Genomic DNA, 23,940 nt, shown 5'->3' on the forward strand with positions numbered 1-23,940 from the left:
AGGAAATGGGTCCCCTGCAGATACCAGATCTGCTAGCACCCTGATCTAGACTTCCCAACACCCATAACTGTGAGAAGTGAATTCTTGTCCATAAGCCACCCAATCTGAGACATTCTGTTATAGCTGCCAAAAGAAACTTAGTAAGATACCCAATGAGCCACTTCCTCCATGGATTCCCCAATCCTGGAGAACTTGACTTGCATCATTTTGAGTTGGCGACCTTTCTAAGGAACATGAAAGGGAAACTTTGTCTAATGATTATTGCATTAGTTATCTATTGCCATGTAACAAATTACTCCAATCTTGACAGATTAAAACTATAAATACTTATAATACACAATTTTTGAACTCCAGGAATCTAGGAGTGTCTGAGCTGGGTGGTTTTGGGTTATGAGGTTATAGTAAAGATAGTGGTTAGAGCCCCAATCATCGGGACCATTGACTGGGGCTGGGGTTTGGCACAGATCTTTTTTTATGCCATAGTAGCTGGCTTCCTGCAGAGTAAATGATCTGAGATAATAACCAAGCTGCAATTTTTTTTAATACTCCCCTGTCACTTCCATTTTGCCATATTCTACTCATTGGGAGCATACAACTAAACCCTGCCCCCACTCAAGGGAAAAGGAGTCAAGCTCTAGTTCTTGAAGAGAAGCATATGAATGCCTTTGTGGACCCGTCTTAAAACCATGATCTTTAAATTGAATAAAGTATGTAAATACTTTAGGGCCATATACTTAGCATATAGTAAATGTTCAATAAATATTACTTATGATAATAATAGTTAACACTGTATCTAATATATGCCAGGAACTGTCCTAAAAGCTTTAACTGTACTAACTCTTTAACACAATAACTATGAAGTACTTTCTATTAGTATTCTCGTTTTATAATTTAGAGCACATACCCATGAGGCAGAACAAATTGCCCAAGTTCACATCCTAGTAAGTGGGGGATGGGATTTAACCCTGCTTGGATAGCTCCAAAAATCTGTCCATTTAATCGTACTCTATACTGACTCTCAAAGTTCTGGATCATTATTGCTTGTCACTATTATTATGTATTATTAAGCAATACTTGGCCTGCAGCACTCAGAAGTGATGTATTCATTGACTTGTCCTGGTAACACCTTTGCAGGGCCCTCAGATCCACCCTTTTGTGATGCAGGTGCTGAAAACCCAATGCTGTCCTTCATCTCTCCATAAAGACAGGCCTCTTACAGGTGACTCTCAGGACCTGTCATGGTTTGGGCTGCTCTAACAAAACATCACAGACTCAATGGCCTAAATAGCAGGCATTTGCTGCTCACAGTTCTGAAGACTTGAGGCTGAAGTAATGGCACCTGCCAGTGAATGGATGGAACCAGAGGCTAGCATGCCAAGAGAAGTAAGCCAGTCCCCAAACAACAAAGGCCAAATGTTCTCTCTGATTTGTGGATGCTAACCCAAAAGAAGGGAGGCTGGCAAGGGGAAGAATAAAAATCCATTGGATTAGACAAAGGGAAATGAAGGGAAGGAAGGGGGCAGGGGAATAGGAAAGACACTAGAGTTAATAGTTACCCTAGCCTTGTATTTGAATACAGGACCAGGGTAACTCCACATCACATACGATCACTAGAGTAGAATCCTAAATAGAATAAGTCATACTCTATATGTGCATAATTTATCAGAATACCTTCTACTGTCATGTATAACTTCAAAAAAAAAAAAAAAAACAAGAAAGACTTGAGGCTGAGGTCAGGGTGCAGCACGGGCCGAATCTGGGGAGGACCTTCTTCATGGTTGCAGACTATAGGCTTCACGGTGTATCCTCCTGTGCTGGAAAGAGGAAGCAAGCTCTCTCGGGGCTTGGAGGGAACTTATCCCATTCAGGACAGCTCCACCCTCCTGACATCTAATCCTATCACCTCCCAAAGGTGGCCCCTTCTGTCACCATCACATGGAGGGGGATAGATGGCAACATCTGAATTGGGGGGGACACAGCATTCAGTCCATAGCAAGGCTTCTCTTCAGGATTGGCGCCTCCGACCAGCTCCAGCTCACTCATGTCCACCTGATACCCTTTGTCCTCTGCCCTCTGCCCTGGCACAGGGTCTTCTTCAGCCTCCCCTAACCACCACCTCTGGCCATTTTCAGGATGCTTGCACATGCATGTGCAAGAGACATCTTTCCTTCCCTCTTAAGAAATCTTGCCTGTGCTTATGTCAAATTTCATTGTCTTAGTGTAAACAATCTTTTCCTCTTTGATGGGCTAAAACCCTACGTGTTCCTCTGGTTTTCCAGTCCTTTTTCCTCCTAATTCAGTGATATAATCTCCTGAGGTTCTCCATGCTCCGAGTTGTGGTCCTCTGGCCCTGGGGACTGGAGTTTCTTGAGAGTGGAGAGCACCCTTCGTGTTCATTTTTAGCAGACTACTTAACTGCCCAGGGCTAAAATTCTGGTTCTGCTTTTTTATAAGGCTGATGACTTTCTCTGATGCCCTTGTCCTTTGGTTTTGTCATTTTTTAAAAAAAAAAGAAAATAAAAGAGGATCAGTATCTTCCTTGTGAGCTTGTGGTGTGGAGTAAATGAAATAGTTTATGAAAACCGCTTAGCTCTGCCCCCAGTCAGGATTTATTCTTTTCTCCACCTCAACCAGCTGTCCAGTGAGCTCAGGCATGGCTAGAACAGGGTGGCATGGCCAGGTGAGAGGCTCCCCATGATTCCTACGATTTGGAGGGCAAGGACCGTGGGTGCAGAAGCAGCACACTTTGGGGAGACACACAACCAGGTTTGAATCCAGCCTCTGCTCTTATTAAGTATGCAACCTTGGACATGTTGCTCAACACCACAGCTTTCTCATCTATAAAATGCAAATACCAAGAGCTCCTCTCAGGGTTGTTTAGAAGATTAAATAATGCCTATAATGTGTGGAGCTCTTTATGTGGGAACATCGCAGTTATTTAATAAATGTTAATTTCCTTCCTCTTCCCTTCAGATTGAGCATTATTCTCACAGGTGCGGGGGCAGGCTGAAGAATGGAAGCCAAGGAGCTGCACTTTCCCTCAGCATCTCACACAATATGCCATCGTCCCTAATCAGGGGCCCCCAGCTCACTCATCGTCTTAACTCACAAAGCCCAATCAATGGCAATTTTAAATCTTCTTTCTATTTTCTCTATATGACCTTTTAAGAATAGGAGCTACTCAAGAGTCCTCCAGGCTCTCATTTTCCTGGGTCCCCTGCTTGTCTTCCTGTTTGAGGTCATCTTCAGTTACACAGGCAGATTTTGGGTTCCCGGGGCCTCCTTCCAAAGTCGACAGTCCATGAAATCACAGCTTTTCCATCCACCCTTTGAAATCGGTCTACTAAAACCCAGGCTCTGTGTACACCTGGCCATCCCCCCTCCCTCAAATAGACACCATGAGAAGGTGGGGACAGGTCTGTCCCTGAGGATCCAACACTTCACATTGCCACTCATGTCTTCATGGTTGACAGGAGCTGGCAAGCCCAGGAGAGCAAAGGGTTTTAAATAGAGCCAGCAGAGTCCTAGCAGAGCCACAGATAGTCTTTGGGGGACTTTCTATACCTTTGAAATAGGTAAAAGGGTGTGTGTGCGCATGCGTGTGTGCATGCATGCGTGCATATGTGTGTGTGTGAGATTTTTTTTTATGGTTTCATTAAACACTCACAGATCTCCAAGATGCATCAAGAGTAGAAAGCCCTGGCATTGTTCCCGCCAGCCACTGGGAGAAGAAACTAGCTTAGCAAGTTGTGAAATGCCCTGCTCTGGATGGAGGGAAGCCCTCCCTTTGGTGCCTGAGCCATCAAGGCCCTCTCCATGCGCCTCCTGTCCAAGCTGCCCTCTGGGCCAGAAGCACAGCAACCCCCACCCCACCCCTCCATTTCTCAGGCTAGAGATCCAGAGCTCGCCTCTCTCTTCTTTGTCCCTTTTGACCTCACCAAACACTTCCTCTCTTGCTTGGCTGGTGCTGGGCAGGAGTTAATCCCCTCTGCATGCAAATCTTTGTGGCACTGTGAGATCCTCCTCATGCCTATGCCTGACTATGCCTGAATTCTCTTTTTTGGGGGGAGGTTGGTACTGGGGATTGAATTCAGGGACACTCAACCACTGAGCCACACCCCAGCCCTATTTTGTATTTTATTTAGAGACAGGGTCTCACTGAGTGGCTTAGCACCTCATCTTTGCTGAGTCTGGCTTTGAACTCGTGATCCTCCTGCCTCAGCCTCCTGAGCCGCTGGGATTACAGGTGTGTGCCACCACACCCAGCTCAGCCTGAGTTCTCTTTGATGTCACTTTGCTGCTCATGTTCCATGTAGGCTCCTGGGAAGACTCACTCTATGCTCCAGCCTCCAAGGTACGCTCCTCTGACTCATTGGGGGCTGCCACACATGAATTCCTCCTCCATCCGTCCCGCTGCTCCCATGGTAACCTGTTCATGCATTTCTTCTCTCCCCTGTTGATGGAGTCACATAATCTCTAAGCAAACTCCCTCTGCCTCCCCTCTTGAAATGTTGCCCTCCTTGATCTGGCTTCTGTGACTCTCAGGCCAGAATCCAGAGAGCCAAACACTGACCAGGAACACCATCCGCAGGCCCAGCTGAAGACCTGATGGTTCTTTGTTCTTTCAAAGCCAGTGGGAAGAAAGCATTGCGAGTAGCAAACACCCCATCATCTGAGCCCCTCGGCTTCTGGCCCACACTTTCCAGACTCCCTGCTCTTTGAACAGGGAGTCCTTAGCTCTGTGTGGATCAACAAGGAGGGAAGTGATTGTGGATGGATAATGGCCCCTCTGCCACCTGGCTGTGTCCCCTCCACGGTAACTTCAATCACCATCCTCCTTCTGGGTGCTGGGCGTCTCTTTTGCTCTTTGTCTACAGGAGGCCTAACTGTCCCCTCACATTTCCTGGAGTTCCAGAGTCTTCTCCCCTTCTTTGTGTCACATTCCTTCCTCCAATCAGCATGCCCCCTGCTGACCTTCCTGCTCCCTTTTCCTTGTGCCATTGTCTCTATCCTGCAGGATGGCACCCTCTCCCCACCATTGCCTCCCCATCTTCCTTATGGTCTCTGGGCTCCGTTTCCCCATCTCATGGGGTGGTTGTGAGGATTAAATGAGCTCATGCAGGTGAAGCGCCCAGTGCAGACCCTCCCCACTGTGCAGCACAGGCTGTGGTTCCTCATCTCCTTCCCCCCGTCCTGCTTCCCCCCAGGTCACTGCCTCTGCTTCTGATTAGATGCAGTCACTTCATTATGAATTACCAGGCTGTTTTCCGCCACTGTCTTGGGCTTGCAGCCCTTGAACCAGTTCGAGAGATGTGAGCCCCAGCCAGGTCCATCATTCTCCCTGGGGGACTGTAACAGGCCCCAGCTGACAGGAAGGGCCCAGAAATTTATCCCCTAAAACAAAGGCTGAGCCTTGTTGAGGGGTCTTGCCTGGCCCTGGGCCATCCACACTTGCTGAGTGAAAGAATGAATGATTGGGGTAAGACGGCCAGAAGCCCGGGTTCTGAAGCTGGTGACCCATGCAAGTTGATACTGTAGGGCTGATTCTGTGGGCCAAGTCCTCTTCAGAACCAGTCTCTGGGTACCATTCCTGACCCTGCTCCAGAGCTGGTCCAGCCTTGCCCCTGGGCGACTCATGGGTTGTTTCCATGGTGAGAGCATCAGGCCTGGCTGCTCTAACTCACTGTGTTCTGAGGAGGTGAGGAACCCATCATAGTGCCAGGCCAAGTCAGGGTGGGGTCAGGAAGGGCATCAAGAACTTTAGAAGGGCACCAGACCCAGCCTGTACCTGCCTGTGCCTGCCCAGGAAGTCTCCATCAACTGCCCCAGGCCATTTGTTAGAGAGGCAGTGTGGTCCCCATAGAGGCTTGGAGTTGAGTGAGGAGCTCATGCTTTGCATTATTTGGGGGTAAGAAAAGCAAAAAAAAACAACAACAACAACCAAAAAAAACCCATTTCCTTGGTTTCTGGAATGGGGAAGTTCCTTCTGCTGCTACTCTAGATTTTTTAGTTGACAATCCATGACAAATCCTCCTGGCATTCCAGTTCATCCAGAGACTTTAGATGGGAGGAATACACATGGATTCCTATGGCTTCATAGTGATTCTTTTGCCCATCTTTCAAGGTCTTTTGTAATCTCTCCAAACTCACTCACTCAACCTCCCCCATTTAATCTGTACCCCTACACTCAGCCATAACCCTCGCTTTATGCATTCTAAGTTTTTCTACCCACGAAGGTTTTCTAGGCTTCACTAGCCAAGTTCCCTTGTTCATCCATTCAAGACCAACTCAAGTATCATTTTCTAAAACCAGTCCTGAGCCCTCTGCAGAGGTTGTCCTAGCCTGGGCTGTTTTCGCAGCCTCCTGGGACAACCACTTGCTGAATGTATTTCAATGTACTAAAATGATTGGTTTAATGATTCCTTCCCACTGAACCGTGAGTGTCTGGAGAGGAGGGCTCTGACTTCTTCCCCAGTAGCCCCAGGCCTGCTCTATGTGGAGCGCTTGGTAAATATCTGCCAGTTAGATCACAAAGGAGACATGAAGTGAGAAGGAACAATATTTTCAGTATTTGGGTGCATGTCTGTCAAGAAGTAATATTCCTTGGGCTTTCTGAAGCAAATCTCATGAGAGGGATATAATGATGTATGTTCCTGAAATAGAGGGTCTGAGGGGAAAAAAATCAATGATGCTGAAGGCCTGGTGAAAAGACCGCAGGGAGGATCAGGGTTTTAGTCAGGTTGGGGTCACTGTGATGAAAATACCAAAAAGAACAACTCAGAGGAGGAAAAGTTTATTTGGGGCTCATGACGTCAAAGGCCTCAGGCCCTAGGTGGCTGGGCATCCCTGGGCTGCAAGGGTCTGGGAGGGGAAGCTGGGCAATGCCTGCTGAATGCCCAGCCAATGTGAGAGCACGCCGCAGCCACCACACCCCATGAAAAGTCCCCATCCTAGAAGACTCTCGTCGGGCACCGGGCTTGGGGTCCGACGGTTGGGTTTGGATCAAGGCCTCACCACTTGCAGGGCAACACTGGGCCAGTGGAGTATGGTTTCTCCTCTATCAAGTGGGGACCCTAATAGACCCTTCCTGATGAGTTCAGGTGAGGACTTCGTGGGGTGAGCATGTACAGTGCATCTGACATGCCTGGGTGCATATGGTCTGTGCCCCAGACACCTTGGGGAAGGGCGGGTTGAGCGTGTGTGGCTTGCTTGGCTCTAGCTGGTCCTGAGGCACCAGCCAATACTAGAAGAAAGTCTATTGTGCTCAGAAAAGAGTGACACAATTCTCATGTTATTTCAGTGGCTTTCAAGTGGTCTGAGCATACAAAGGTTCTAAGAGAGATCCACAGAGACTTCCAGAAGAGAAGACATGAAGTCTGTCTTCCAGTCTGCCTTATGACCCCTGGGTTTGGGTCTGGGTCTTGCCATTTGTTAACTGGGTGATGTCAGGAAAGAATCTTAGCATGCTGAGCCTCGGTTTCCTTCTATTAAAATGTTATCATCTGCAGGGCATGGTGGGACATGCCCATAATCCCAACAACTCGGAGACTGAGGCAGGAGTATTGTGAGTTCAAAACCAACCTCAGCCATTTATCAAGACCCTAAGCAACTCAGTGAGACCTTGTCTCAAAATTTTTAAAAAAAGGAGGCTGGGGATATGGCTTAGTAGTTAAGTCATCCTGGGTTCGATCCTGGCACAAAAAATAAAAAATAAATGGCTACAATCTGTTTAACTTGCACGGTCCCCTACAGATTGAATGGGACATGAATGTGAAACAAATGTAATCAGCCCAAGTGTTGAAAACATGTGAAAATAAAGAATGAAGTTTTAATTCCTAGGTAGTAGTTAGGCTTAACAGCAGAGCCACTGGTTATTTTTCTGGATATTTCCCAGTGATTGTTAAAATCTGAGCCTGAGCATTTCTGTTTCATATGCCATCAATCTGTCTGGCAAATAAACTTCCATCAATGCCAGGCTCCGGCGGGCTCTCTGGATGCAGAGAAGAGGACCCCATGTCCCTTTTTCAAGAGGCTGCAGTTGAGTGGAATGTCCAATAAATCAGCACAGTGAGGCATACAGGGCCAGTGGGCACAGGGAGCTGAAGAAAACCTTACCAACATCTTCCTGGAGGATTCAAATGTTGGCCATCAAAAAGCACTGAGCTGAGGCATGACCTGTCCATCAAGTCATTCATGCAGCACATACTTATGAAGACACAAAAAAGGCCTCCAGTGTCCCTGCCACATGCCAGGCAGAGCAGAGCTGGAGGTGCTGGGCCCTGGTCCTGGCCTCCTCATGCAGGTGGGCACAGCTGACTCCCAGGTGCCCAGATCTGGCCCTCTCTTCCTGGAGACATTCTCTAAGGCCATGCAAGGTTGCTGTGGCATGCACTGAGCAGGCAGATGTGCTGGGCATAGTGCAGTCCTGGAGCAGCCCTCAACAGCCCGCTGGGGCTTGGTACCTAAAGACTCTGGGCTCATCTTCTCACGTCTAAAATGGATCAGAGGGTACAAAGGTCCCTGCCTGATGGGGTTGCTGTGAATGAAATCGCAAAGCAAAGATACATTTGAAATCCTAGCACAGAGCCTGGGTAGAGGGTTATTAAATGCACCTTCTTACCCTTGGTTGCAGAGGTAGGAACTGTGTTAAGAGTATGAACTCTGGGGCCAAACTCCCAAACTTAGGATATTAGCTCTACAATTTGCTAACTACTTGACCTCTCTGTGCCTCAGTTTTCTCATCTATAAAATGGATTGCTAGTAGTACTAAGTACCTAAGAGAATTACTTTCAGGGTTAAATGACAATGCCCATAAGACTCTCACGAGTACCTTACACAGAGAAACCATCTTATGAGAGACTGGTAAGACATAGATGTAGGTCAGACTGGGGAGGGGTTGGAGGTTGAATGTAGAGTAACCAGATATCCCTGGAGGAGCAGTAACATCCTGCACTTGGGGAAGTCCCAGAGCAATTGGCTGTAGACCTGTCTTTCTCAGTATTGCTGGCCTGGGGAAACCGTAAACCCTTCCTTTGAAAAGGAAGAAGGAGCAGAAAGTTTAGACTCCACTTAGGGAGGCCTCAGCACACCAGGGATCCGCTCACAGACTCTGCGGAACCCCAAAGAGGCAGGTATTGCTATTCTCGCCTCAAAGATGAGGAAACTGAGGCTCAGGAAGATGAGTCAGTGCCCAGAGTCTCATGAGTGGCAATGGAAGAGCTGGGAACTAAATTGGGGTCTTTCCCTCCCTGGGTCCCTGCTCCTATTGCAGGCTCCATATCTTTCCACAGAGAAATAGAAACAGGAGGGCCAAGAGCAGAGCATTGGTTCTGCCTTGTCACCTCCCCCTGCACGGATCCCTCTCTTTTGTATTATCATTGAGTGTGTATATGAAGGCTGAAGGTGTCCTGTGGGTTGAGCAAAAGGACATCCTGCCTCGCCATCCGGCACCCAGCTGACTCTGGGGCATAAATATGTGCCTGGAGCTCGCAGGTCCCCTGTGTGTGAATCAGCTGCTCTGAGGCCACTGATCACAACCCGAGCAGCAGTGATTTGCAGACTTACAGAGCAGACTTACAGCCTTCCCAGGGCCTTAACTCTTCCCCCAGGATGCTGAGGACAGAGCTGCCAGGGCTCTGGCAGTAGGTTGCTCCTCATTTGTTGCCTGCAGTATGTGTTTCTAACCCCCTGTGTCTTTGTCCCTAGGGGATAACAGTCCTCTCTCACCTCCCTGCCTTTCTCCCAGTGGGGAGAGCTGCAGGTGAGGGAATGCTTCCTTAAGAACCTGAGCTGGTGCACCATCTTTTTGATATGTTTTTGTTTGATATGTTTTCAATTTGCCAGAATTTTTTTGAGAATTTTTGCATCTGTGTTCATTAGAGATATTGGTCTGAAGTTTTTTTTCTTTGATGTATCTTTGCCTGATGTTGGAATCAGGGAGATATTAGCCTCGTAGAATGAGTTTGGAAGTGCTCCCTCTTTTTCTATTTCCTGAAATAAATTGAAGAGTATTGGTATTAGTTCTTCTTTAAAGGTCTTATAGAACTCAGCTGTGTACCCATCCAATCCTGAGCTTTTCTTGGTAGACTTCTGATGGCATCTTCTATTTCATCACTTGATCTGTTTAAATTGTGTGTAACATCCTGATTCAATTTGGGCAAATTATATGACTCTAGAAATTTGTCGATGACTTTGATATTTTCTATTTTATTGGAGTATAAGTTTTCAAAATAATTTCTGATTATCTGTCTGTTGTGATATTTCCTTTTTCATCACGTATGTTAGTGATTTGAGTTTTCTCTCTCCTTCTCTTTATCAGCATGGCTAAGAGTCTGTCAATTTTATTTATTTTTTCAAAGAACCAACTTTTTGTTCTGTCAATTTTTTTAATTGTTTCTTTTGTTTCAATTTCACTGATTTCAGTTTTGATTTTAATTATTTCCTGTCTTCTACTGCTTTAGGTGTTGATTTGTGCTTCTTTTTCTAGGGCTTTGAGGTGTAGTGTTAAGCCATTTATTTGTTGACTTTTTCTTCTTTTAAGGAATGAACTTTCCTCTTAGAATTGCTTTCATAGTGTCCCAGAGATTTCAATATGTTTTATCTGTGTACTCATTCACCTCTAAAAATTTTTTAATCTCCTCCTTGATGTCTTCTGTAACCTATTGTTCGTTCAGTAGCATATTATTTAGTCTCCAGGTGGTGGAATAGCTTTTATTTATTATTTTATCATTGATTTCTAATTTCATTCCATTATGATCTGATAGAATGCAGGGTAGTATCTCTACTTTTGTATATTTGCTAAGATTTGCTTTGTGGCATAATATACAGTCTATTTTAGAGAAGGATCCATGTGCTGCTGAGAAGAAAGTGTATTCGATTGTTGAAGGATGAAATAGTCTATTATGTCAGTTAAGTCTAAATTATTGATTGTATTATTGAGTTCTATAGTTTCTTTATTCAGTTGTTGTTTGGAAGATCTATCCAATGGTAAAAAAGGTGTGTTAAAGTCACCCAAAATTATTGTGATGTGGTCTATTTGACTCTTGAACTTGAGAAAAGTTTGTTTTATGAACATAGCTGATCCATTATTTGGGACATATATATTTATAATTGTTAAGTCTTATTGGTGTATGGTTCCCTTGAGCAGTATGTAATGTCCTTCTTTATCCTTTTTGATTAATTTTAGCTTGAAGTCTACTTTATTTGATATGAGGATGGAAACCCCTGCTTGCTTCCGCAGTCCAAGATTTCATCTTACTCCAGTTCGAATGGCAGCTATTAAGAATACAAACAATAATAAGTGTTGGCGAGGATGTAGGGAAAAAGGCACACTCATACATTGCTGGTGGGACTGCAAATTTGTGCAGCCAATATGGAAAGCAGCTATCCCTCTCCTCGGTCTATACCCAAAAGACTTAAAAACAGCATACGGCAGGGTCACAGCCACATCAATGTTTATAGCAGCACAATTCACGATAGCTAAACTGTGGAACCAACCTGGATGTCATTCAGTGGATGAATGTGGCATATATACGTAATGGAATATTACTCAGCAATAAAAGAAAATAAAATCATGGCATTTACAGGTAAATGGATAGAGTTGGAGGACATAATGCTAAGTGAAGTTAGCCAATCCCAAAAAAACAAATGCTGAATGTTTTTTCTGACATAAGGAGGCTGATTTATAGTGGGGTAGGGAGAGGGAGCATGGGAGGAATAGACTCTAGATAGGGCAGAGGAGTTGGAGGGGAAGGGAGGGGGCATGGGGTTATTAATGATGGTGGAATGTGATGATCATTATTATCCAAAGTACAGGCATGAAGACTTGAATTGGTGTGAATATACTTTGTATACAACCAGAGATATGAAAAATTGGCTCTATATGTGTAATAAGAATTGTAATGCATCTCGCTACATATATAAATTTAAAAAAAAACATAAAAAAGTAAATAAACAGGTGTTTAGCATAAAATGTTTTCCTACATTTTAGAGAATTGCAGGATAACACAATGTTTAACATAATGTTCTAAAACTTGTTTTTATAGGTTTATTTAAGTAACTATGTAACTTTATAATAAAAAGTCCTAGTGATGTTTAAAAATAAATTAATAAATAAACACATAATAAAGGTTTTTAAAATAAATAAATAAATAAATTACCTGAGCTGGGTCAGTTGAAGTGAGAATATTCCAGGCAGAGGAAGCCTTGGTACAAAGGCACTGTGGCATGTGTGAGCCTACCTGAGCAGAGTCTTAAAGAGGAGGCTGGGAGTAAGCAAGGACCAGGACCTTTGATCCTGAAGGACATCAACAATGGCAGAAGCTGTGGTGGGGGATAGGAGATGGGGGAGGGGTACAGGGCTTGGAGCTATTACTCTGGCATTTACAGAAGCTGTATCTCATAATCAAGAGACTTGACAAGTCTAGAATCTTGAAATTTTAGACTTGGAATCATGCAGTCTTGGGCTGTCAGACATTGATTTTAGGATCAAGTTTCTGTGCTGGGCAACACTATCTTACACAAAAAGAGAAATCAGCACCAAAATTCAAATTGGCCTCTGGCTTACCTGCCAAGGTTAACTGGCCCTTCCCAGGTGCCGAACATAGAGTGGTAGAGCCTGGGCCTCCTAGAACCGGGTCGCATTCTGGAACACCCACAGCTTGCTCTGAGTTTGGAAGTGACCTGCTTGGGTGCTGCATGGGAGCATACCCCAAGCTCTAAGCTTTCGTCCTGCCCTCCCTGGCAGCTCCCAGGAAGCCCCATTCTATGCTCTAAGCTGGAGGAGCCAGGACTGGATCAGGGTCCACTCTTGCATGGACAGGGTTGGCATCAATCACCCTTTCATGGCATTTTTAATAAGTCCTGTGGTTCCTGCTGAAAACCACCAGAGCAGCAGGAATCCTTTCTGTCCTTTAAGTAATTTCACAGCACTTGGGCCATTGCCCCACCTTGATTTGAGAGGGCTTCCTCCTCACAGCCCCAGGGAGTGCACAAGGGAGCTGGCCCTCTTCCAAGGTCATGGAGTCAGTAATGACAACTGGTTTCTGCTAGTCCATTAATCTCGTTTTCATTTGCTGAATTACTAACGTGGACAACTACAGAGCCGCAGAGATCTGGCCCTGGGGAAGAGCTGTGGTCAAGACCTGAGATGCGGGTCTCTTTGGGAAAGTTGTGTGGGCAGAAAGAAAAATGGCAGTCTTTGGGCCAGGCAGATCTGACTTTGCATGTTTGCTCCTCCTCACCTTCTGGGTAGCTTGGACTATGTTATTTAAAGTCTCTAGTGCTTGATTCTTTTCTCTGTCTTCAACTGAAGATCACAATAGTCTCTGGAGCCAGGTTTCCTGGGTTTGCATGACAGGTCTACCTGCCTCCTACTTCTGTGACACTGAGCAAATCCTGTGTTCTCTCTGGGCTCCCACAATCGCGTAGTCTATAGAATGGTGATGACAATATGCCCTACCTTGAGTAGCATTACAGATGTTGAGAGTATTGATTGATTGAATAGACATGAAGTGGGTTAGAACAGTACTTGGTACATGCTGTACTAAATCAATGAGTGTTCTCAGAGAATATCTTTGCTGGTTGGTGATGGGTGAGAATCTTGAGTAGCATTTGGCACTTCAGATGTTCATCATGTACCATCGATAAGTGAATGGAGGAAGGATGGGATGGATTGAGGTGGAGCACTAAGCACAATACCCAGTAGCTGATGGGGGAGTGTCCACAGACCGCAGTCTTCCCAACTCAGGCATTAAACCAGTGCCAGGGCTGACTGTGGCCAACGTGAGCTGGTCGATGGTCCCCATCCTTTCTCAACTCTGCACAGCTCTTCCCAATTGTCCTGGGAAACTGCAAGAACTGATTAATCTTAGGGGTCCCGAGGTAAGTGTCTTGATCTACTCTGTGGTTTCACAGTGGGGAGTTAGTGATCACCAAAACTCAGTGGCTTGAGGCTGGTGGCCTGAAAGCGACTGGGGTTGGGGTGTTTATACTGCAGACTCTGACGAATGTTAGAAATCAAGTTTGTAGCCATTGTTTTTTTAATTTTTCTTTTAATTTGAGAGAGGGAGTTAAATTTCCATTAGAACCCAATGCACCCCTGTCTGTCGGAGGGCATTTTTACATTCTCTGCCACAGTCTTAATGGAAAGCAGTTTAGACCGTTTTGTTTTTCTCCATTGGAGAAAACAAGCCCTTGTGTAGCAGATAAGAGGGTATCCCAGTGGGTGTTGTGAGCTTGGCTTTGGAGACTTCACTGAGTTTGAAGCGTGTGTTTCTAGGGGTTTTGGTGATCACTAACTTGCCGCTGTGAAACCACAGAGTAGATCAAGACACCTACGGCGGGACCCTTAAGATTAATCAGAGCTTGCAGCTTCCCAGGACGATTGGGACACTGTGTGCCTGGCCTGGGTAGCCATATTTTAAACCCTCCCCAGACTTCCCTGATGGAGCCCTTCCCTAGGTCCTTACCATAAATGGCCGGGTCAGGCCTTCTGAACGAGGGGAACTATTTAAGGCCATTCCCAAATCTCCTTCAGCATCAATTGACTTTGAAAAAGTGCAGCTATTAAAGGAGCTGGGCAGAGTGCAGTTGTTAAGTGTAGTGGACAGAAGAATGAACCCGGGGAAGGCATTTGTAAACTGCCAGGGATTGGACAGCCTGTCTGGAATGATCTCACGGAGAGAGGAAAGCACAGAGCAAGGCTGCCCAGATCTCTGGCTCAGGCCGACTCGTCCTGGGACCCCAGCTGCCCTTGCTGGCTCTCCGTCACCCATCGGCAGGCCCCTCTGAGCCCAGACTCCCCTCCGGATTCTTTAAGCAGGGTGGGATGGGTGGCATCTTTCTTCTGTCTTCTTTAGCTCCCCAGCTGCTGGTGATCAGCTGGGTCTGACAACCATTGATTCCTTAGAAATAATCTCTTTCTAAAGTGTGTTGACATAGCATTTGTATTTCAATGGCCCTAAATGGCTTTAGAGGAAAGCCAGTAAATCTGATCAGAGGAAGGCCAGCTACTGTTTCACTCTTAAAGGAAGAGACAGAAATGTGCTGTGCTTTTAAATCTTTAAATTAGTGCCAGGAGAGAGTAGCAATCATTAGCACTTCCTGCTTCCTGGTGGGAGTGTGTGTGTGGGGGGGGTGTTTCCACTCCCCTCCCAGGTAGCTAGGGGAGGTGGGGGCAATGCTATAAACCCAGCTGGGCTTTGGAGCACAATATTGAGGTTTCAAGGAGAGGTGGCCAGGGGAGGACAAGGAACAGTGGCCTATGCAGAGGTCAGACCTCTACAGGGAATAGACCCGAGGTTGACTGGTATGGTTTGGATCTTCTCTTAAGATCCAAAAGTACCAGTTCAAGGTATTTTGGGAGGTGGTGGAACATTTATGAAGTAGGACATAGTAGAAGGAAGGTAGGTCACTAGTAGTGCCCCTGAAGGGGAAAATGGGCCCTGGCCCCGACCTCTCTCTTTGCTTCCAACCACCATAAAGTAAGCCGCTTCCTCCACTCCCTACTCCCTGCCATGATGCTCTGCTTGGCCACAGGCCCCACATGGACACAGCCAAGTAACCATGAACTGAAATCCCTGAAACCATGAGCCAGAATAAACCTTCCCTCTCTCAAGTTGTTTTTCTCAGCTATTTTGTCATAGCCACAGAGAGCTGACTATCCTAACAACCACACGGAGAAAACCAGCTGGAAAGTGGAGGCTCTGCAACCGAGGGCAGCAAGGAAGCAAAGAATTTGTGAGAATGAAGAGAAAAGCTAGCTACGCAGGTAGTGAGGAGCCTTTTTCAAGTCTAAGCCCGAGTCTTCCTCTTGAGCCCTGGAACCATACACATTCCACAAAAACCTCCCTTTCCCCCACCCTGTCACTAAGCCTATCTTTAAAAAATTAAAACAGAAAATATAGTCACAACTGAGCTTGGCTCCTGCCCATCAGAATATCATGGGGATCTTGTATGAAATGAGCTTCCGATTCTCTGGTCCCACCTTGACCTACTGAATTCCACTCTTCATAGTATGGTACCCTGGAGGCAGGCCAACGTTTCATTTCATGGAGGTAGTGTAAAGTGGAGAAGTGGAGAGAATGGGCTCTGGGGACAGCCTAGTAGGATATAAATTCTGTATTTACAACCTGGGTCACATTGTGTCTAAATTTCCTTGTCTTCAAACTAGAATGACGGTCAGCGTAGCTACGTCATAGGGTGGTAGAAAGGGTTAAATGAGGACTCTGCAAGGTGCTTAGAACAGTGCCTAATGCTTCGGACTGTGTTAGGTTGGTTCTCCCAGAAGCAGATACTGAGGCAGGATTTGGGTTGTTTCTCTGACTGATGATCCCAGGGAACAGGGATGAGGCCTGGGCCCATGAGGCAGGGTAGAGAAGGAAGCAAATACCATGGGCAACCATGAATAAAGGACTGTAGGGGTTTGGGGGCTTGTGCTCCTGGGAAACACCCTGAGACTTGCAGAACCTGCCTCCCTGTGTGCTAGTCCTCACTCTGGCACATTCAGTTTGCATGGTCGCTGTACTGGTACCATCAGCTGGGTAGTAAACAACAGACATTGTCACATGGTTCTGAAGCCTAGAAGTCCAGAATGAAGATGTCAGCAGGAGCCGGGCACCGGGATGCCCACCTGTAATTCTAGCTACCCAGAAGTCTGAGGGAGGAGGATCTCAGGTTCAAGGCCAAAACCTAGGCCATTTAGCAAGACTCTGTCCCAAAATGAAATAAAGGCCTAGGGATATAGCTCAGGGGTAGAGCACTTGCCTAGAGTGTTCAAGGCCCTGGCAGCAAACGTCAGAGGAGAGGCATGGAATAGACTCTCCCTCATGGTTCTGCTAACATTTTCCCCACAGTCCTTGGGGCCAGACTCCTCTACCATTGAGCTATCCAGCTCTTTTAATTTTATTTTGATACCTATTTTGTTTTTGTTTCTTTGTGGTACTGGTTATTGAACTCGGGTCCTTGAGCATGCTAGGCAAGCACACTCTATCACTGAGTATATCCCCAGCCCTTTATTTTATTTTGTGACAGGGTCTTGCTAAGCTACCCAGTCTTTGAATTTTATTTAGCATTACCAAATGGACTTAGGCAAGGGCTTCACCCTTGTGACTCGTTTATCTTCTCATGAGCTGTCCCCTTGGGAGTTAGGATTTCAACACATGAATTTGGTGGGGTTGGGGGACACAAATCTTCAGTCCCCTGTAGACTGCCTTGTGCACAACGGTCGCCACAGCAGTTAGATTGGTACTTGGTACATTGTAAATGCTCAATATTTGTTGGACAGATGAATGAACAAAGGAATGGGTGACCTCTCCCTTTACTCCTACATTCCTCAGTCCTAGAACATGCATAGGACATTATCCACCAAGCACACCATAAAGACAGAAGCTGCAGAGCTGGGGAGTTTTCTCAGCACAGCGCCTAGACCTTCCCAAAAAAAAGCAAAGCTCCTTCTTAATCCTTTAGCTTCCTTTACCCATGAGATCAGTGTCCCATTAAGTGTTTACAGGAGATCAACAGCCCAGGTGCAGCCCCCTCTGGGCTAGCCCGCCTTCTCTTCCTGTGGGCTGGCCCCAGGCAGCTGACTGCTAGACAGAGGAGCAGAGCCAGGGAGGGGAGCAAGGCTCTGTTGACCAGACTGGTAAATCCCCCAGTTCTCCTTGGCTTCTCAGTCTGAAGAAGTGACAGCAGGTTGGCAGCCGGCCTTCAGCTGGCCCTGGGGGGTGCTCCACCTGTGGATGCGGAGCGTGGCCTGAGCCCTCCTGAGAGGCAAGCTGTCTCATCAGCCCTGCTTCTGGGAGTGCTGGCTTACAGAGGTCTTTCAGAAGTCAGCAGAGCAGGGATTTGGGGACAGCAGGAGAGAGCTGGAGGAGCCACAAAAGCAGGAGGACACTGGCCCCATGCAGAGTGCAAATTGTGTTTCTCTGTCAACACTGGCTGTCACAGCTCCAGCTCCGCATTGATTCCAAGTCTGGCAAAGTCACAAATAGCAGACCCCCCACCCACTGCCTGTTCCCAACAACTGAAACCCAGCACAAAATAGAGTCAGAGCTTCCCCCTTGTTGCCACAATTATGCTCCTGTACACCCTCACATGACATTGTATTAAGCAATATTGACAGATACTTATTAAAAAAAAAATAAAGGTCCTTAAGTAGGGGGAAAAAAAAGGCAAAAGACAATGCAGATTAGATTTAAATTAGAACTTGAAAATCAATGCTTTAGCATAGGTAGGGAAGGAAAAATGCTGATCCAACTCTGTGATTAGTCATTATATTTGTCTCTGAGCTTCCTAACAGCCTTAGCAAAAAGATAAATATGACAAGTTATGTGCTTGTGTTTAGGTATAAGGAAAACAGCAAGTTCTTTCTGTCTTTTGGAGCTGGTTCTGAGGGGTATTTTAAATATATAAAGTATTTATCAGGAATGTATATAATATGTAAAAAGAAGTATCTTAGAAAACAATTTTCCTGCAAATGCCAAAGTGCTTTTGAGATTTTTTTTTCCTTCTTATTTTGCAGTTGACAAAGATTGACAGAAAACATGAACCCTAATTCATGGTTGAGCCCACGTCATCTAGGAAATGTCAAACTCCTTCCTTCTTTCTTTCCTTCCTTCTCTCCCTCTCTCTTTCTCTCTCCCAACCCCCACTCTGTTGCTGGCTGGGGCTAAGAGAGTCCCTCTTTTAATCAGTAGAGCAACACAGCTGCCTGGGGCCAGGATTTGCCACTTGCTCTATTTCAGTTTGCCAGAGGTACAAAGGAGCAGCAGTTTTACAAGAAACCAGACCTTTCATGTCTGGCTGCCGTCCTTCTGAGTTGGCACTTCTGCGTCTGACTCCATTTCCTGTGCATCAATCTTATTTCAGTGCCAGCACTACCCCAGAACAGTGGGCACTGTGTGCAAAACAACTCATCTCACAAGTCAGTGGCCTGAGACAGCACCCATTCATTGGCGCAGGATCCTGCAATAAGGGCTGGGATCTTTGGGCAGCTTGTCTGCTCATCTCAGCTCTGCACAGCGCCATGGTATCCATGGGCTCTCCAGGCTCCACTGGGGCTGGAGGATCGATTGGAGGTGGTGCTTCCTCCCCTGAGTCCTCACTGGGGACTTCTGGGCCTCTCATCCCCAAGGAGACTGGCTCAGACTTCCCTGCTTAGAGCAGCCAGAGAGCAAATCCCAGAGTTTCCAGGCATCCAAGACCCGGGCCTAGAGCTTACCCTATAGCCCTCCTGCTGCACCCCCTTGTTGTAGGTCCAGCCATATTCAGTGTGCAAAGTGGTTACAATGGGATATGAATTCAGGGAGGTGGGATTCCTGGGGGGCTCCTGGTAGCAATCATCCACCATCAATACCTTAGAAATGGTGCCCCCAGGGCAGCGATCTCACCTGAAGGGTGAGGGAGGAAGAGGACAGGCACACACTCCTGGGGCTTCTCAATGAGGACACTAGGGTCTAGCCGGGTTCTCCCTCCAGCCTTTGGGCACTCATCCTCTCCTCTGCCACCATCAAAAGCCCAGATGGCAGGCTTCAGAGCTCTCCTCAAAATTTCCAAACAGGTAGGATGGACCTTCAAAGTGATGAAACAATTGATGTCTTAGGAAACCTTCTGGCCACCTGCTTGAAGACCTCGGAGCATGGGGCACAGAGTTATGCAGCCCTATGGCTGATGCTCTTGTGAGACAGCGGCCTCCCAGCCAGCTGCTGTCACCAGAGGTCACAGGTCATTATCATACAGGCCAAAGCAAGACTCAGCATTTAGCTTCAGACCAGAAGTCAGCCCACTTTTCTCTAGGCAGCTTAGGACAAGGGTCACATTGTTTAAAGGATGACTTGAATGACAATGAAGGCCATATGCTCATCACTTTTGCAGAAGCTGGAAGAGCTGGATAACAAAGGCATTGGATTGCAGAATCATGGGACAAAGACATTTTGACATCAGGAGAAACGGTGCAATTCTTTAAAATGGTGGCTTTCAATAAGAGTGAATGCAAGATCCTGTTTTGGTTTAAGTACATGCACACTCACACACACTCGCACACGCACGTACACACACATGTACCACCTACACTTGTATCCATGAAGAGATGGGATGAAGAAGGCCTGATTTAGTAGCACCATGTGAAAAGAACGTGTAGGTATATATTTTCAGCAAGCTGAATTTGAGGGAAAAGTAGGCAGAGTTGATACGACCTTAGACTCTATTAATAGAGCATGGATTCTAGATTAAGGAAGGTGGTTAGTTGCCTGTCTTCTGTATCACACGGTTTACTTCTGACCTGTTAAGTCAGCTGCTGAGTACATAACTTTTAAAGTCTTGAGAAAAAAAACTAACATATTTAGAGGGAAGGTCAACTTGATGAAATAATTTGAAATCATGAGAAATGAGGAAATGTAAGAAGTATCTGAAGATACTTGACCTAGAGGAGTCCTCAGGAAGGACTTACAGAAGGTCTTCAGCTCTAAAGGTTGTGATGTGGAAGAGGGACTGTGGCACCAAACCAGGCTCAGGTGGACTAAGGAGGTGAAGGTTGAGAGGGCTGGCAAAAGAGAGAGAGAGAGAGAGAGAGAGAGAGAGAGAGAGAGAGAGAGAGAGAGAAGAAGAAGAAGAAGAAGAAGAAGAAGAAGAAGAAGAAGAAGAAGAAGAAGGAGGAGGAGGAGGAGAAGGGAGGAGGAGGAGAAAGAGGAGAAGAGGGGGAGGAGGAAGAGGAGGAAGAGGAGGAGAGGAGGAGGAGAGGAGGAGGAAGAGGAGAGGAGGAGGAAGAGGAAGAGAGGAGGAGGAGGAGGAGGGGCCCAATTAAAGAATGGATTGTATCAACATCCTTGTCACTGGGTGGGCTACACAATCACTCAACAGAGTAGGCAGAGGGGACCCAGACCCGGAGATGGCTCAGTGATTCAAAATGAACTTTTAAATTCTGCCCAAACAACTGCAAAGTGTCCCAGGCTCCCGTCTGAGCTGCCGTGGAAAACATGAACATGACGTCGGGTGCTGAGGAGCCTGGGCGCACATGCCCAGGAAGGAGCAGAAGCAACAGGGGCTCAGCCAGGCCCATGTCAACTGCTGGTGTGGCAGCCCTCCTGGCTGTCCACCTGGGAAGATGGGAGTCTGACAGAGCAGGCCCCAGGCACCTGGCCACTGAGGAGAAGCTGGGACCGTTCACATCATGAGATCTGGCATGAAACCAGACTGCCACTCACAAGCTGCGTGGCGTTAGAGAAGTTGGTAAACTCCTCTGAGCCCCTGTTTTCCCATTGGCTTGTCATGAAGGTGAAATAGACAACGTATGGGAGGCCTGTGACCTGTGCGTGTGGCGGGGACTCAGTCAATCCTGTTTTCTCCCCAGTTTTTCTCTTTAAAGCTGAGCTGTGCTGGTCACCATGGGAACCAAGGAAGACCTAGGGAGGGGGTGGCCCTCTAGCCTCTCATCCTGAAATGTGGATGTTTGGGTCACCCTCTGCCCCTGCTCCTCACTTGCTAAGGACGCGTTTTCTCCCTGACAGAGGAGCTGAAGGAGAAGCTGGCCAATTACGTGGACAAGGTGAATGGCCAGAAGCCGGGCTTCATCAAAGTGGTGCGCCACAGCAAGCAGGAGGGCCTCATCCGCTCCAGGGTCAGCGGCTGGAGGGCAGCCACGGCGCCTGTGGTGGCGCTCTTCGATGCCCACGTGGAGTTCAACGTGGGCTGGTGAGTGTCTCTTGGTGAGGAGGAGGAGGCCAGTGAGGGCCAGGGATTGCAGTGCAGATGATAAGGAGACAGTCCTGGGGAAAAGTGAGATGTGGGTGTGTGAGTGACCCGGGTGGCAGGGTCAGTTGGTCAAGGATCAACAGGTCAACACACAGCACCTGAAGAGTATGGTGATATCAGATGGGGCTCTGGATGGTGTGGTCCTCTGGCAGGTGTGACCAGGGGGAGGGGTCTAGGCTGATGGTAAAGCAGAGTCCTGCCCAGCAACGGGCCGGCTCCAGCCCCCAGGAGTGGCCAAGATGGAGCAGATATGACCCAGAGGCCCCACCTCACAGACAGGAGAGACCATGTGGGCAGAGGTGGTGAGGGTGCCTTGATACTGTCATGGGTGCCAGGCCAGAGGTAGCATGGCATCTCAGATTCTCTCTACTGGCGAAACCAAGTTGTAGCAAATCCATCTCTCTGGGGCCAGGGCTGCTCAGGTGGTGGGTGGGACAAGAGAACTGACAGGAACCTCAATGTCTGCTGCCAAGCAGGAACGGGACCTGTTGCTGATGTCTTTGTAGGGCCCACTGTGTGGCTTAACCTGGGCACTGGAGTGGTGGGTGTGGGGATGACCGTAGAGCCGGGGCCAGTTGGTTTCACCCTGTTCACCCACCAGGCCTTGGCATCTGCTCCCTGCCCTGACTCCAAGGTGCTAGCCTCTGCCTCTGGGGAGTTAGGTGAGAAGGTCACTTGGACAGGAAAGCCTAGCAGGGTATGTGCGCCACCTGGGCTCCCTTCTGCAATGACAGGCCCAGAGGAAGGATGCAGAGCAGGCGGGTTTTTTTTTTTTTTTTTGTAGCTGCAGCCCTGCTTGCCATTTGTGACTATTTAAAAAGCATTTTCACTGGATTTATGGCCAGACTAGGAGAGGGACACTTACTATTTCAAGCTGATTTGAATAAACAATTATGCACCAAATGTATTATTAATGAGGAGCTTATCATTCCTGTCGGCAAACACATTACTCGCTGGTGCCCACAGGGGCCTCCTGGCTCCCTGGGGAAACCTGGATGCCCCATCTCTCCCGGGGCAGGTGGGGAATGTGTCCTTGTCATCCCCATTGCTCTTTTTTGTTTTTGTTTTTGGTCTCTTTGCTCTTTTCCTTCAGGTGAATACACTGAATTTAGCGAAATCAAAGCCCAGGTTGAAATCTTCCTCTGGAGCCTCAAATATGTTCCCTCTTTTTTTTTTTCCTCCCCTTATTTTTTAAGTCTTGGTTTTTGTTGTGTGTATGGAGAAAGGAAAAGCAGGGAAACCGTATCAAAATCCAGGAATGGCCAGGCCACTCACCCACTTGGAAGTCCTCAGGGGATGGCAAAGTGAACCTGGGCACAGCTGTGTGTCCTCCACTGGAGATGGCCAAGTGGTCCTTCCTCCTTCTGCTAGGGTACGGCCTTCAGGAGATGCTGATCTGGTTGTTGGCCACCTGGGAAGCAGTCACCCCCTCTCCCTCCCTCTCTCGCAGGGCTGAACCTGTACTCACCCGCATAAAGGAGAACCGGAAGCGGATCATCTCGCCATCCTTTGATAATATCAAATACGACAACTTTGAGATTGAAGAGTACCCGCTGGCCGCCCAGGGCTTTGACTGGGAGCTGTGGTGCCGCTACCTAAACCCCCCCAAGGCCTGGTGGAAGCTGGAGAACTCCACAGCCCCCATCAGGTACAGCATCCTACTTGCAGGTCCCTCTGCCTTGGCCACCAGGCAAGGTCTACACCCCCAGTCCAACCTTTGCTCTGCAAACTCCAGCCCCAGAATGGAGGCCACGGTGGGAGGAGGGTAGAAAGGAGTTACAGTGTGATCCCCAGACTCAGATCACAGGCTTTGCTGATCCTTTTTGAAAGAACCACCATAGCACCCAAACATACACACACAGCCTCAAAGTCACTCATTTTAACCCACTTCTATGGGCCACTTCCTGGGTGTCCACTGCTGTGCTTCTGCTGGGGACTCAAAGTGATTAAGATTTGGTTCCAACCCCAAAAGCCTAGAGTCTAATGAAGACAGACAAAATCTTTGGGATAAAAAACTATTCTGCCATGCTGTGCCAACTGTGTGGCAAGCAGACATGGGAAATCTTTTGCAGATAGGGCAGCAATCATATTTTTGCAGTAGGAGATAGATGGGTTGGAAATGGGCACCCACATGTGAAGTTCATGGTCACAGAGGAGGTTAAGGGCCTGGAAGAAGGAACTTGAGCTGGAAAA

General features: G+C 47.3%; 1 protein-coding gene across 2 annotated transcripts in view; it reads left to right on the top strand.

Moving 5' to 3' along the window:
• Window positions 1-23,940, top strand: part of Galnt18 (polypeptide N-acetylgalactosaminyltransferase 18) — a 346,719-nt gene that overhangs the window by 219,696 nt on the left and 103,083 nt on the right. For both annotated transcript variants that reach the window (XM_027942359.3, XM_027942360.3), the window contains exons 4-5: window positions 21,504-21,687; window positions 23,198-23,395. In XM_027942359.3, coding sequence (XP_027798160.1) covers window positions 21,504-21,687; window positions 23,198-23,395 — 382 coding nt within the window. The remainder of the gene's footprint in view (window positions 1-21,503; window positions 21,688-23,197; window positions 23,396-23,940) is intronic.

The sequence above is a fragment of the Marmota flaviventris genome, chromosome 9 (genome assembly GCF_047511675.1).
Source record: "Marmota flaviventris isolate mMarFla1 chromosome 9, mMarFla1.hap1, whole genome shotgun sequence".
In the NCBI taxonomy this organism is placed as follows: domain Eukaryota; kingdom Metazoa; phylum Chordata; class Mammalia; order Rodentia; family Sciuridae; genus Marmota; species Marmota flaviventris.